This window comes from Barbus barbus (assembly GCF_936440315.1).
Source record: "Barbus barbus genome assembly, chromosome: 25".
Taxonomy (NCBI): Eukaryota; Metazoa; Chordata; class Actinopteri; order Cypriniformes; family Cyprinidae; genus Barbus; species Barbus barbus.
The window spans coordinates 5,893,565-5,909,900 of NC_136753.1; the positions used below are offsets into that span (position 1 = coordinate 5,893,565).

Genomic DNA, 16,336 nt, shown 5'->3' on the forward strand with positions numbered 1-16,336 from the left:
TTTGTATTTGATGAAGATTAGAACATGTTTCTGTGTGTCTGTAAATGGGTTGAATTGATTTTCTGTCACTGTAGGGTGAGTTTGACTCAGGTGATGTGTATATTTGTTCAGTGAGCTGGTTTCTCTGTGCAGCCTAACCATCATTTATTTCTGTCAGCCTGCCCTGTTTTTCCCTTTCTTCTGGGACGACTTTGTACAGTTCTAGAAAAGCTTTTTCATAAAATCATAAAACTTAAATAATGCATTCTCAATGCATTTAACGTGCACTGTGACGTATTTCGGGGTTGGGCAGAATATTTTGTGGGAAATAATATAGGGTGGGACTTTATATCCACCAGGATTTGACTGGATCGTAAAAAGACTTTTGTGGAGTTTGAGCACTAAGTTTTTAAGTTGTGAGGAATAGCATTTTGAAACATTATAAATGTCTTTGCTGACACTTTTGATCAATTTATTGTATCTGTGCTGAATAAAATTTTTCGTTGTTGTTAATTAAGGGGCAAAAACTGTTTAACATTGATAATCAGCATATTAGAATGATTTGTGAAGGATCTTGTGACACTGAAGACTGGATTAATGATGCTGAAAATTCAGCTTTGCATCACAGGAATAAATTACACTTAAAAAAAATATTAAAATAGAAAACAGGTATTTTAAATAGTAGTAATATTTCACAATATTACTCTTTTTACTGTATAAATGTAGCATTGGTGAGCACGAGACATTAAAAAAAAAGTTTAGAAATAAGATTTTTAAAACGGTTTTATTTTAATTGTTTTTTAAAGTTTTTACAAATCCGTTTTTAGCATAGATACAAACATATCCAACACATCCTTTCTTCCTAGATAACAGTAGAGGCTTCTTTAGAAATCTAAAAGCTGTATCTCTCTCTCTGTAGTTGTCGGGTGGCTGTGAGCAGACTGTGGTTCTCCAGGACTTTGTTGCTGGATCGGTGGGTGAGTTGAGCATTCAGTCGGGTCAGACGGTCGAGCTGTTGGAGAGGTCTGGAGAGCGACCCGGCTGGTGTCTGGTACGGACCACCGAACACTCGCCCCCTCAGGAGGGTCTGGTTCCCAGCAGCACCCTGTCAGTGTCTCACTCCCGCAGTAGTGTGGACATGGACTGCTTTTTCCCACCTGGGAAAGGTGAGTTACACCCACACAAATATTCACCGCCCACAAACACAGATCATGTGTCACTTTCTAATGGCTACATTGAAACTCCATCCAAAGCTGCCACTAACAGTTCAATGGCAAGTGCCGCTTGGGGATGTAATATGGAACTGTAATGCAATCGGTTTATTAACAGGTCAATATTTTGATACATTTGTTGAGCATGTCTTTGTCATTTGGAACTTTTTGGTGCAGTCGTGTTCATCTCCATATTGGCTGATGCTTTTATCCAAAGTGTCTTTGGTCACTATTTTGTGTCACAAAAAATATATATATATATCTTAAACTACTTGAAATAAATTGTGGTCAATTTACCTATATTGACACTCACAGTTTCTGTTAATATATTGCGGTTAATAAATATAATTACACTGTTCAAAAGTTAGGGATCAGCAAGATTAAAAAATAAATCATTATTATTTTTGAAAAGAAATATCATTATTAAATAAATGTTTTTCTCAAATACACGTTGGACACAATTATTGATACCCCCTAGAAATGATTATGAGTAAAATATGTCTGAAGTATATTCCCATTCATATTCACAATTTTGAGCACTCCAGGGTGATTATGAACATGAAATTATCCAGCCGTGGCTTCCTGTTTCACAGAAATATAAATAGGAGGGAAAACAAAGCCCAAATTCCCTTAATCGTCCATCACAATGAGAAAAACCAAAGAATATATTTCTGATGTGCAGCAAAAGATAATTGAGCTTCACAAATTAGTGAAGTGGCTTTAAGAAAAGCGATAGAGCAGTGACAATTCCCATTTCCACCATCAGGGCAATAATTATGAGTTTCCAATCAACATAAAATGTTACGAAACTGCCTGGAAGAGGACATGTGTCTATATCGTCCTAATGCACGGTGAGAAGGAGAGTTTGAGTGGCTGGAGAATTGCAGAAAATAGTTGATCTTCCAACCGTACAATAATCCAAACACAAACCTCAAAAACAACACAAAAATGGGTCACTGAGCACAAAACCAAGCTTCTGCTATGGCCATTCCAGTCCTCTGACCTGGACCCTGTAGAAAATGAATGGGAACTGAAGAGAAGCAGCAACAACATGGAGCTGTGAATCTAAAGGGTCTGGAGTAATTCTGGATGAAAGAATGGTCTCTGATCTCTTGTCAGGTGTTCTCTAACCTCATCAGGCATTATAGGAGAAAATTAGAGCTGTTAAACTGGCAAATGGAGGTTTCAAGAAGTATTGAATAAAAGAGTGCCATTAATTGTGGCCAATGTGTATTAGAGAAAAACATTTATTTCATAATGATATTTCCCCCCATTTTAAATTCTTATTATCCAATGAAAGGTTAATTTTTTGTGATCAAAAGGATTAACAATGCAGATTAATTTTCACAGCCGCCTTTGATCATATTTACCAAGGGTGCCGATATTTTTGGCCATGACTGTATATTGCATGCTAAAGAGCAGCTTTCACATTCTGTTCAATAGCTCCATTTGTGTTCTGTGAGGGGAAAAAGCCATACAGGTTTCAAATAAAGTCAGACGCGGCCCATCTATATGGCCAAAATATTCATCCACAACATAGACCTCTATATAAACTGAAACAATAATAAATTGTAAATGTGTTCAGCATTCTGCAACAAATATTTTTCAGATTTTCGATAATATTTTAAGTCATAAAGTAAGCAATATATATCAGTACGCTTCAGCTATGTGTCTGCATCAGGTCTGTAACTAGTGTGCATGTCTGTTTTTTTTCTATGCGGAGTTGTGGATCAAATTAACAAAGTATAACTTCTTTAGTTTAAATGTGCTCACATGAATAGCCTTTATATGGTTCTATTGTGTTTGTTTTATTATTATTCTGAGAATAGACACATGATCGTCTTTCCTCACCCGAACTGCTTGTAACATTCTAATCTAAATCAACATTTGGAGGTGATAAATGCTATATTAAGGCAATTATACGTGTGTTCTCCGAGTCTGTCAATCAACATTAGCCTGCCATCCACAGGATAACGCAAGGACATCTCTGCATCACTTTTGTGCGCATGTGTTCAGAGATTAGAATATAAAGTTTATTAAATGTTTTTCATATATTAGTGCTACGACCCAGAATCTGCCCCACCTAAATTTACAGTCAGGAGCCGCTACTGAATAAAGTATAAGTTTATGATGACAGAAACGCATCTCTTTAAGCTGTTACACATGTCCACGGCTTTCTGAACAGCATGTGTTCTGGATTTTTCCAGGGGAGCCAGTTCTTAGTGGGAGAGATACAAATAGGGTTTGATCATTAATTAGCAGTGTGCTAGTGATGCTACAAAAGGCTTGCATCCTGCTTTGATCCAACTCGGGGGATTGGTGTATGTGTTTGGTGGAGCTTCAATCTTGGGAATCTCACGGTCTCATGAGATGTTTCACGCAGTAGATCCACGCCGAATCCATGAGGAAGCATTTTAGTTTTCAATTCACCTTTCTATAAGAGGGTATTTTATTGTGGTAGTAACTTTCAGAGGTCAAATTAAGGACCACAAGGGTGTAGCTTTGGTTTTTGGGTCAGGGTGGTGTTAATGTGCGCCTTTAGGGCCCCATACTGTCTGAAGCGGAACACTCTGTATTGTAGTCCCTTTACTTCCTGTTGTCTCCCTGCACTGCACTTCCTGTGTTTAGAAGAACACATTTCTAAACATCCCTACCAGAACCCCCCGACCTCATGACTGTTCAGGACTGGATCTAAGAATAGACAGAGGAAATGGGGAGATTGCCTTTTCCAGGTACGTTTCTTTCAAGAAAAATAAATAAATAAAAATTAACAGGTCAGGATAACCGCTGAACTATGACAAGCTGTCACATTCATAGAGCTTAAGTTTTATTTAACCTGGAATATTTCTGGAATGATCTCACTTAAAGTGTCTACCATCTGTTTCCCCCTCTTTTTCTGTATTTAATTATCATGTCATTTTTTGTATGCCTGTTCACGCTTCTGCCTTTATATTTTGAGTAGGTGATGGTGGTGTGTGTTTGTGTGTGTGCTGCTCTGTATCTGATTACAACAGAGGAATAATAAACAGAAAGTGATGCATAGTAACATGGAAAAACTTTAGTCAGGCATGACAGATTCTGTCCAATGAGACTGTTCACTGCATGCTACGCTACACCAGTTCTGTCGACTGGGATTTTTTCAGTACTGTTACTGGAATTTCATGTTGATGTTATTGGAACTTTGTTTCCAAAATATTATATCCTGGCGGTTGTCTCATAGTTAACCTGTACATTTTAGAAATAGTATTCCAAGTAGAGCCAGCCCGGAACCTGAAACAAAATGATGCACACTATGGGCTATCATCCCTGAGCAGGGGCGTTTCCTCCGAGGAGGCAAGAGAGGCACTGTCTCCTCAAAAAACTGGATGAGAAAATAATCAATATTACAAACATAAATTGCAAATATTACAAAATATGGCATTAAAAGTATAAAAGTCACTCGTTTTTTTATAAAGTAACGCTGTCCAACAGCGACACCCGCAGGTAAAGTTACAGCAGAGGCTTGCCTCCCTTCGGTCCATAGACTTAATACAGAGAACCTAAAGCATGCGGCGACTTTTCTGGAGGCTCATTGAAATGAATGGGGGAAAGTCACGTGAGAGGAGGCAATGCCTCCATCGCGCTATAATTGGATATGATCAGTTATGATTGGATGTGATTGGTTCCTGCAATAAATCCCGCCTCTTGTTTTCGTGCGAGCTCTCGGCCTGAATGAAGAAAATGATGGTGTTATTGACTAATTATAAAGGAAGCAAACAAGTCTCCTGCTTAGATACCACTGCTTTGTGTCACGTCAAAATAAAACTTGAAATGGTCTGAAAACGCGATGACTGCATCAGTTTTGAGTGAGCATTCAGTGTGATGAAATGAAAGATAGATATTTGTGTCTGTGGCAGTGTTTACATTGCTTTTATGACGATGATGACCCGAAAATAAGTTGACTATTAAAAAGAACAGCTGAACATCAGTTCACAAATAAAAAATATTGGTAACATTTTACAATAAGGTGTCATTTAATCTAACATGAACAAACAATGAACATGTATTACAGTATTTAGCCAATTAATCTTTGTTTACATTAGTTAATACAAATACAGTTCATGTTAGTTCACAGTGCATAAACTAATGTTAACAAAGAAATGTTTTGATTTTAATAATGCATTAGTAAATGTTGAAATTCATATTAACTAAGATTAATAAATGCTGTAGAAGTAGGCTATTGTTTATTCTTAGTTCATGTTAACTAAAGTAGTTAACTAATGTTAACTAATGAAACCTTATTGTTTCCAGAATATTGTTCAAATTGTTACTGCCTTTAGTTATTATTTTGGAATAAATATAAAACTGCATAAAAACACTATGAAATGTATAATTAGTATTACAATTATTAAATAAAATACAAAATAATATTAATAAAATGCAAAATATAATTGTTTGTTCTCTTTTTTTATGTAATATTTATTTACCCAGGAAAATGTGACAACATTAAGTGTAACAGGGACATACACACACACACACACACATACACATACATATAGCTATATAAAACCGCCTCCTCATTTTAAAACACCACCGTACGCCACTGTCCCTGAGATACTAAAATCTGTAAAATATGCCACACCTTTTCTCATTGGAGCTGTAACTAAAATTGTGCCACAATGTTTCACATTTTCACACATAGTGTGGTGTGAAAAAGGTTTTGCCCCCTTCCTGTTTTTTTTTTTTTCTTTTAGTTTTTGTGTGTTTGTCACACTTGAATGATTCAGATCTTAATTTTTAATATTACACAAAGATAACCCAAGTAAATATAAAATGCCGTTTTGAAATAATGTTTTTAGTTTTCAAGGGAAAAAAGCTGTCCAAACCTGTTTGGCACTACGTGAAAAAGTAATTGCCCCCCTAAATCTAATAACTGGTATTGCCACCCTTGGCAGCAACAACTGCAATCAAGCGTTTGCAATAACTGACCATGAGTCTTTCACATCGCTGTGGAGGAATTTTGGCCCACTCTTCTTTGCAGAATTGTTTTAATTCAGCCACATTGGAGGGTTTTCGAGCATGAATGGACTGTTTAAGGTCATACGCCCAGACTTTGACTTGGCCACTCCAAAACCTTAATTTTGTTTTTCTTGAGCCATTCAGAGGTGGACTTGTAGGGCTGTGTATTGCCAAGAATATGGCAGTTGGGTTACAATACAGGGGTTGCGATACGATACATTGCGATACTGTAAGCAAGGCGATATATTGGGATATTTCTTATTTTAGGAATAGGATATATTTTTTAGGAAAGCTGTCATTAAGAGCACACCACCATATTCAAACCATAGCAATAAATAAAAATTGTTTAACCAGAACACACTGGGATCTGCATTTGCAATAATTAGTCCGTGTAACATTCAACATTATTGGACCACTTTTTGTGCAGTACGAGTCAAGGGGGAAAAATTCAAGTGCTTGCAGGATTCTTTAGTTAAATGTATATAAAATGTATTTTATAAAAAGACCATATATATTTTTAAACCCTGCTTTAAAGGTTCACAGTTTAAGTTTACAATTGTAATATACAATGTCATAACATTTTGATCTGAACAAAAAAATACATCTGCTTAGTACCAATGAAAAATAAATTGCTTGCAGGATTCCTAAAGAAAACAAAACAATTGTAAAACAATAAAATGAATACAGATATTGAACATTCTCAGAACCATTCATCTTGGATTTTACAGGTTTTTCATTTTGTATTTATGTTCCGCGTGGAATCGCCAAAACACGACGCGACCACCGCCCCAACTGCACAAAACACCCCCAACACGAGAGAAAGCTGCAGTCGGGCAGCGACACTATACCGCCCGCCACACCTCGCGCAAAGGCTCTATGGGACACGGCAAGCGGTGGAACAAGGTGGCGCTCGCACCATGTCACTGTCACTGTTTAAATTCTGAGATGAAGACCGCTCTCTAGCGGTCGGGATATGAACTCAAAACGAAACAACTGCCATGAATCCTGTATGATTTTTTTTTTTTTTTAAATATCGGTATTCCATTTTTGAGAATCGATACAGTATCGCCAAACAAAATATTGCGACACTCGCGTGTATCGATATTTTCTTACACCCCTATGGACTTGCTGGTGTGTTTGGGATCATTGTCCTGCTGCATAACCCAAGTGTGCATGAGCTTGAGGTCACAAACTGACGGCCAGACATTCTCCTTCAGGATTTTCTGATAGGGTGCAGAATTCATGGTTCCATCAATTATGGCAAGTCGTCCAGGTCCTGAAGCTGCAAAGCAGCCCCAGACCATCACACTACCACCACCATATTTGACTGTTGGCATGATTTTCTTTTTATGAAATGATGTGTTGGTTTTATTCCAGATGTAACGGGACACACACCTTCCAAAATGTTCAACTTTTATCTCATCAATCAGAATATTTGCCCAAACGTCTTGGGGATAATCAAGATATTTTTTGGCAAATGTGAGATGAGCCTTTATGTTCTTTTTGGTCAGCAATGGCTTTTGCCTTGGAACTCTCCCATGGATGCCGTTTTTGCCCTGTCTCTTTCTTATTGTTGAATCATGAACACTGACCTTATTTGAGGCAAGTGAGGCCTGCAGTTCTTTAGATGTTGTTCTGGGTTCTTTTATGACCTCCTGGATGAGTCGTCATTGTGCTCTTGGAGTAATTTTGGTAGGCCGGCCACTCCTGGAAAGGTTCACCACTGTTCCAAGTTTTCTCCATTTGTGGATAATGGCTCTGACCATGGTTCGCTGGAGTCCCAAAGCCTTAGAAATGGCTTTATAACACTTTCCAGACTGATACATGTGAACAATTTTTTTTCTGATCTGTTCTTGAATTTCTTTAGATCGCGGCATGATGTGTTGCTCTTTAAGCATGCTTCACTTTGTTAGACGGGTTCTATTTAAGTGATTTCTTGATTCAACAGGCCTGGGTTTGGCTAGTGACATTTTACTCGGCTTTCTAAAATAATGTGTTTAATCACAGTTCTTTCATGATTTAACAGGAGGGGGCAATTAATTTTTCACATGGGGCCAGATAGGTTTGGACATGGGGCCAGATAGGTTTTTTTCCATCAATAAATGAAATCATCATTTAAAATCTGCATTTTGTATTTACTTGCATTATCTGTGTGTAATATTTAAATTTGTTTAATGATCGGAATGTTTTAAGTGTGACAAATATGCAAAAAATTAAAAAAACAGGAAGGGGGCAAAAACCTTTTCACGGCACTGTAGGTGACCCTAGCAAACTTCAAAGGGGCCCAAAACTTAATAATTTAAAATAAGACAAAATAAACATTCAAATATGCTAAAAACAACCACTGCCTTGAAAACATTTTTAAAAGTATGATTTCTAGTTGCAATTAATAAATACAGTCTTTAAAATCATTTTGGATCTATTTTTATAATATACATTTTCTAGTCAATTTCCAATATACCAAAACATTTGATAAATTCTATTTTTAGAAAACACAAAGAAAAAAATCCTTAATCAAGTTCAAGTTGAGCTTTATTGTCATTCTGCTACATGTGTGGACATATAGTGGAACGAAATGTTGTGTCTCGCAGGACCACGGTGCTACATACTAGTTAAACATAAGATAAACATGCAACAATGCAAGTATAAGAAAAAAACAAAAAAAACAATAGAGCATCTGACTATAGACAAAAATAGACCATCTGACTATACATATACTATAACTACTATACCTATTGCCTAGACATACGCAAACTGAGACCGTACAAGAACTTTACATATATACTGTACATGAAATTGTGCAAAAAAAATTTATTAAAAAAAAAAAATTATATATATTTCGTACATTAAAATGTTGTGCAGATTAAAGAGAGATTTTGTGGGAAGCAGCGCATAGTGCAAAAATATTTGTAGTGCAATGCTCAAGTAAACATTTTCTTATTGGGTCTTTGTAGCAGGGAGTGTTCATAGAAAGTATCTAGTGTGCATATACTGTAGTGGGATGAGTGCGTTACTACAGGTGGTTTGTATAGCCCACTCACCTGTGTGTAGCACACTCAGAATTGCACTTAGGAAAGTTGTCATCTGCATTAATGAGTTGGGTGGGTGGGGGGTCAGAGGGGGACAGGGAGATTGGAGTTAAGAGCTCTCACAGCCTGGGGGAAAAAGCTGTTGAGCAATCTGACAGAGCAAGCTTTGATACTCCGGTACCTTCTACCTGATGTAGGAGCTGGAAGAGGTTGTGGGAGGGGTGTGTGGGGTCTTTCACGATGCTGGAGGCCTTGCTGGAGCATCGTGCAAGGAAAATGTCCAGGATGGAGGGGAGAGGGGCACCGATGATCTTTGCGGCAGTGTTCACTGTCCGTTGTAGGGTCTTGCGGTCAGCAGCACTGCAGTTCCCATACCAGACAGTGATGCAGGTGGTCAGCACACAATGGTGCCCCTGTAGAAAGTGGTGAGGATGGGTGGCAGGAGACTTGCCCTTTTCAGCCGGCGGAGAAAGTGGAGGCGCTGTTGTCCCTTCTTGTTGAGTGACGTGACGTTGGTGGTCCAGGTGAGATCCTCTGAGATGTGCACCCCCAGGAATTTAGTGCTGCCGATTCTCTCCACGATTGAGCCGTCGATGGTCAGTGGGGGGTGGTGAACAGAGTTTCTCCTGAAGTCCATCACAACCTCTTTTGTCTTACTCACACTGAGGGACAGGTTGTTAGCACCACACCATTTCTCCAGCTGTGCCACTTCCTCTCTGTAGAGCGTTTCATCATTGTTGCTGATGAGGCCTACCACAGTTGTGTCATCAGCAAATTTGATGATGTGAGCTGGACTTGGCAGTGCAGTCGTGAGTCAGCAGCAGGCTGAGCACACAGCCTTGTGGGGCACCTGTGCTCAGTGTGGTAGTGCTGGAGGAGTTGCGGCCGACACGGACTGACTGAAGTCTTGCAGTTAAAAAGTCCAGGATCCAATTACAGAGGGAGGTGTTAATGCCCAGCAAGTTTAGTTTGTGGATGAGCTGTTGTGGGATTATAGTGTTGAATGCTGAGCTGAAGTCGATGAACAGCATTCTTACATAAGAGTCTTTCTGTTCCAGGTGAGTAAGAGCTAGGTGGAGAGTGGTGGATATTGCATCATCCGTGGAACGGTTTGGACGGTATGCAAACTGGAATGGGTCCAGTCTGTTTGGGAGACTGGACTTGATGTGATGCATGACTAACCTCTCAAAGCACTTCATCATGATTGGGGTCAGTGCTATGGGACGATAGTCATTCAGACAGGACACGGGTGACTTCTTTGGTACTGGAATTATGGAGATGGATTTGAGGCACGTGGGGACGACTGCCTGGCTCAGCGAGGTGTTGAAGATGTCTGTTAAGACATCCGTCAGCTGTGCTGCACAGTCTCTCAGTACACGTCCAGGTATGTTGTCAGGGCCCGCAGCCTTTCGTGGGTTAATCCGGGACAGGGTCTTCCTTACGTCGGCTGGAGAGAGACAGAGTACCTGGTCGTTTGGAGATGTGAGTAGTTTCTGTGCAAGTGTGTCGTTCTGTATCTCAAATCGTGAGTAGAAGTGGTTGAGTGCATCTGGTAAGGATGTGTCATCGTCACTGGCCTGTGGCGGGGGCTTGTAGTCAGTGATGCTCTGAATGGCTTGCCACAGGGACTGAGTGTCTTTACTCTCTGTGAAGTTGTTGTTGATTTTTTTTTAGCATATTTTTGTTTTGCCTTCTTGATGCCATGAGACAGATTGGCTCTTGCTGTTTTGAGGGCTGCTTTGTCTCCTGATCTGAATGCTTCATCTCTGGTCTTTAGCAGCCCACGAACCTCTGCTGTCATCCAATGGCTTCTGGTTGGCACGTGTGGTAATGGTCTTGGTGACTGTCACATCATCTATGCACTTTTTGATGTAAGCAGTCACAGTTTCAGTATACTCCTGCAGGTCTGTGTGGTTGTTGTAGGTGGCTGCCTCTTTAAACATGTTCCAGTCTGTGTCCTGGAAGCAGGTGGCATTGTCTGGCCATACTGTGATCTGCTTTTGAACTGGTTTGGCGAGTTTGAGAAGTGGTCTGTATGTTGGTATTAGCATAACAGTGATGTGGTCCGAGTACCCGAGGTGGGGGCGGGGTTCAGCTTTGTATGTGTTTTTCTCTGTTGTATAAACAAAGTCCAGTCAGTTGTTTCCCCTTGTTGCAAAGTTCACATGTTGGTAATAATTTGGTAAAACTGTCTTTAGGTTCGCATAGTTGAAGTCATCAGCTATGATAATAAAGCTGTCAGGGTTATTTGTTTGTTGTTCACTGATGGCGCTATACAGTTCACGAAGCACGTCCTTAGTGTTTGCACACAGGGGAATGTCATTTGATAAATCATGAATGACTGGAAAAGTCATGTAAATGTATAATAATAAGTTAAAGAGTGAGAACTATGATAAACATTCAGTTCGTAAAACTCCTGGAATCCCTAAAATAGTATTGGTTGGGCATATTAATATGACATATTGCAGCATTGATCAGCAACCATAAACAGATTTTTTTTTTTCATAAAAAGTTTTTCCTCTTTTGCTCATCTGGGACAGTTTCCACTCTGCATTTTCACTTTACTCCAGGTGTTTTTGTTTCTCTCACATGTGAATAACATTAAGCAGTTCTGCCTATTGAATAGAGCCAGAACATATCTATCACAGTATAAACATTAAATATTATTGTAGGAAATGTCAGGTTGACCCTTGTTCTTAAACTTTTATATCGTGACCTTCGTTACTCACAAGAATGAGCTTCTTAGTGATGAATATCTTAAATGTGTGTTATCTGATGCGGAAGATATTTAAATATAATTTTATTTAGTTGTGTGCGTGCGTGCGTGCGTGTACTTGGTATCTCCTACATTATTGGGACCAAATGCCCACAAGGATACTAATACCAGTACTTTTTGACCTTGTGGGGACATTTTTTGGTCCTCATGAGGAAACAAGCTTATAAATCACAGAATGATCTCTTTTTTTTCTGTGGAAAGTATTGTGTGAGGGGTAGGTTTTGGAAATAGAAAATACAGTTTGTACAGTGTAATGTTTGTGTGTGTGATCTTGAATGCGCTGAAGTGGGGATGAAGATCTTGTGATATACTGTAGACACACCCACCCAAAAATGGGCCACTGCAGCATGCAGACGTAGCTGATTTCAGGATTCACACACACATACACACGCACATGAAATACACTCACAATGGTACTTTGTCTTTCCCTGTAACAACTTCAAACCTGTGACTCCTGTATCTCCAGTCTTGTGTGAAGAGAGATTTTTAATTTTGCATATTGGTTTAGCAGACCTCAGTATGAATTCAGTGGAACCTTCCTTTATCCCTTTTGAATGTGTGTGTTTGTGTGTCTCTGTGGCCCCTGGCCCCTCCCCTTTATTGTGAAGAGTAGCGCTGTAACTTCCAGCTGAGCTTCAGTATTGAAGCAGACAGAGCCAAAGCGTCCTTCACCTCCCAATCCGTCCTTCTCCCTTTCTCCTCCTCTGTCTCGCACCTGAGGCACATATGAGACAGTGAGCAAGCAGCATGCGGAGCGGGAGGTCGTGTTGCTCTTGTGGAGTTTGTCTCAGTTGGATTTTGGGAAAGATTCGCTGTTGTGATGGCGCAGGTGCGTAACTCAACACGCTGGAATGTATGCAGATGCATTCAGCTGAATTTTCTTTTCGCAGTGTGTGGAAGCATGTGAGTCTGAGTTTGTTGCCCTGTGGGAGTTGGGTGTTGTGTGTCTGGGTTAATGATTATGATTGAGTTTTGTGTGTTGGTGGAATTTTAAGAGGATCTTTTCATCTGAACTCTGGTATTTAATGTAACGGTTCACTGATCGGTGTCCTGGAGATCTCAGATGAGCTCAGGGGTGTTTTGTGTGACTCAGCTGACGGTTATTTACAGACAACAGGGTTTTGTGTTTAATGCAAAAGCATTGATGATTTTTGCAGTGTTGTCATTTCTTTTGGAGGTCAATAAGCATTTAAATTGTAAAAAGTGAAAATGTGCAGTTGTTATATACTTTCATCTAAAGCTATTAACAGTACATGTGGGGTATGTACTTTATCAGTCCATGTGTTGCCTAAGAATTGAACCCATGTCCTTGGTGTTGCTAGTGCCTTGTTCCATGAGTCGCGCTATAGGAACACAAGGAGCTTTTTTTTGTTTTTTGACTGACCCTTCAGAATGACTTTCTTTAGTTCATCCTCATGCAGTCAGGTTGCAGTTGTATTATAAAAAATTACATGAATAAAACTAAGTTAGCTGTTACCCTTTTTTAATGTAAAATTGTTCCCATTTTTGTCCCTTTTTTCCTATCTTTGATGTTTACTTTGTTTTTTTTTCTTTTCAAAGCATAATTAATGAAAAGTGTTAGTGAAAAATATCAAATGCTGTGTCTGTCTGTGAGCATGTTGTGTGTGTGAGCAATATAGTGCCCCCTCAAGCTTCTCTGTTTTCCTGTAACCTAATTTCTCCATCAACAAACCAATGTGTCTGCTGTTCCCTCTGCTTTGAAGCTCAAATCAAGTTCCCTGCTCCGTTTGATCATTTCTTACCCTTTTTTTTCTAGAAGAATGACATGCTCTTTGAAGATTTGGCACATTTTGGTGATTCAGTGTGTGAATTAGGACCAGGGGTCTTCAGTCTTTTTCAGGATAAGGACCTCTTAGTGGACTGGTTTCTACACTTATGGACTGATTTCTTAAATGTTATTCCTCTGTTATAATGTTAATATTACCAGTATAATAAAGGTGCTTCATGATGCCTTAGAAGAAACTTTTTTGTCTAAATGGTTCCATAAAGAACTTCTGAAGAACCTTTGTCTTTCACAAAAGGTTCTTTGTGGTAAAAGAAGGTTCTTCAGATTATAAAAAGATAAGAAAGAGATGGTTCTTTTAAAGATCCTTTGACTGAATGGTTCTTTTTGGAACCAAAAATGGTTCTTCTATGGCATCGCTGTGAAGAACCTTTTAAGCACCTTTATTTTTTAAGTGTATTTAGATATAGTTTTATAAGGTAAAACTTTACAATTTGCTAACATTTGTTAGTAAAATTAGTAAACATGAACTAACAATGAAAAATAAGCATTTAATTTAAACATTTACTACATTAGTAAAATCAAAAGTTGTCTCTGTTCATATTATGTATCTGTTCAGATGCTATTATACTTTTTTATATATATTACATTTTAATTTTAAGTATTTTTTTTGTTATTTTATAATAATTATTATTATTACAATTAAATACATTAACAATGTTAGCTAATGTATTTAACTGTAAAGTGTGATCACTTAGCATTTAGCACTGGTCGAGGTTCATATTTTAATAGCTTAATATTATATTTTAATTTAATGCTCATTGTCATGCTTTTGACTGAAAAATAGCTTGAGATCAATAGTAATAACTGACAGACCCTGTGAACACAATACATTTGTTCATGCATTTTCTACAGGACTTCTAATCCTGTCTTTTACACTGTTGGTTTTGTTCTGGCTAGAATGTTACATCAGCGACTTGTGTACACGAGTGCGGCTGACTGTTTATTTCAGGTGGCTGTCTCATCTGATATTGAGAGAGAAATTTAAATAAAGTAGCGGTATGTCTGGAATGCTTAACAGGAGGCGCCTGTTTCAATGACAGCAGTGGAACTTGAGGAAATAAAGTGTAACTATAACAAAGGAGCATTATCCCGGCACGTGGTCAGCGTGGATCCTCCCTGAGGCTGTCAGGACATGCAGAACGAGAGCTGATTGGTGGATACCTATGAGGGGGTGTTGGCGGGGCAGTTTCAGGGGTGCATGGGGTAAATGGCTCTTTTAAGAAACGCCTAACATGGAAGTGACCTTTGTCACATTCTCACCCCATGGGAAGATACTTACGCAATGTCTGCGGTAACTCAGTATCGCAGTGTCTGAAGCAGCACTGAGTTAATGATCTGCACTGAAGCAGACAGCAGTGAGCATGATTACACTTCAGCTTGTTTATTTCGCCTCATCCTCTAAGGATTAACCATATTCCTGGTTATCTCTTACTTGCAGCAATGTCTATGGATGCTGTTAATTAGCACACAGAATCGTTTGACTCATCCCTTTGCTCTTTACAACAAATATAAAACACAGTTACTGTAATACGCTTACAGTGCTAGCAGCTGTTGGGACTAGTGGGTTTAAAAGCAGAAACATAAAGCTCATAATTTAGCTACTTTTTAGCACTTACATGAATTCCTCCTGGGAAATTTTTTTGTTTGAGCTGTAAAGTTGTCTCAGTTGTCTGTTTGAGGAGGGAATAGCTTTCCAGGTGGATGAACTTCTGTTCTGTTTATATTTCTGATGTAATACCCGTTTAGTTTGCAGCTCAGCAGCAACATACAAGTTATGCTATTTCACGGTGAACATATAGCCTATTTGTTGGGTTTTTAAAATGAGTTTTTCAGTTAAAATCACATTTTTGTTGTTCAATTGCTGTAACTACTCTGGAAAATGGAAATCATACCATTAATTTACACATTTAATATTCATATTTTCAGAAGTATTAGAGATGAGATAACAAAATACATACTAAACCATATGTGTTTAACTGTACTTTTTTATATAGGTGAACCATATAGTTCACCTATGTATTTATAAATGACTTTAACTGAAAAATTTACTGTTTAGTATTAAACAGCACACATTTTTCCTGTTTAACACTGTAAAGCTGCTTTGACACAATCTGTATTGTATAAAGCGCTATACAAAAAAAGGTGACTTGACTTATGTAACATCACTTCCATGTGCGTTTGTGGTATCTTGGATACCAATTGAAAGTAACTGGGTTTGCTTCTTTAGCCAGTTGTAACATGAGTCGAAAGATTGGAGATATCTTCACAGAGACAAGACTGATAAGCAGTTCTTTTCCACCAATTTCATGCTAACGTCAATGTCATGTTGAAATGTTAATGACTAGATAAATGACTAGATATTGGATTTTACAATCTGAGGGACAATTAAAATGATTTTCTGTGGTAAATTCCACATGCTGTGAACTCTGCAGTACCTTGGTTTTGTACTTTCCCTTTGTTGTGATGTCCTGCTATGTGGAGCTACAGAACGCCTTTATGCTCAGATCAGGTCAAGCTGGTTTTTTCGCTCTACAAT

General features: G+C 38.6%; 1 protein-coding gene across 4 annotated transcripts in view; it reads left to right on the plus strand.

Moving 5' to 3' along the window:
- Window positions 1-16,336, plus strand: part of LOC306845429 (kalirin-like) — an 85,162-nt gene that overhangs the window by 51,507 nt on the left and 17,319 nt on the right. For 3 of the 4 annotated variants that reach the window (XM_079378217.1, XM_079378218.1, XM_079378220.1), the window contains one exon: window positions 899-1,145. In XM_079378217.1, coding sequence (XP_079234343.1) covers window positions 899-1,145 — 247 coding nt within the window. Of the gene's footprint in view, window positions 1-898; window positions 1,146-12,625; window positions 12,823-16,336 lie in introns of those variants that run through there. The other variant, XM_079378219.1, reaches the window with a different exon arrangement.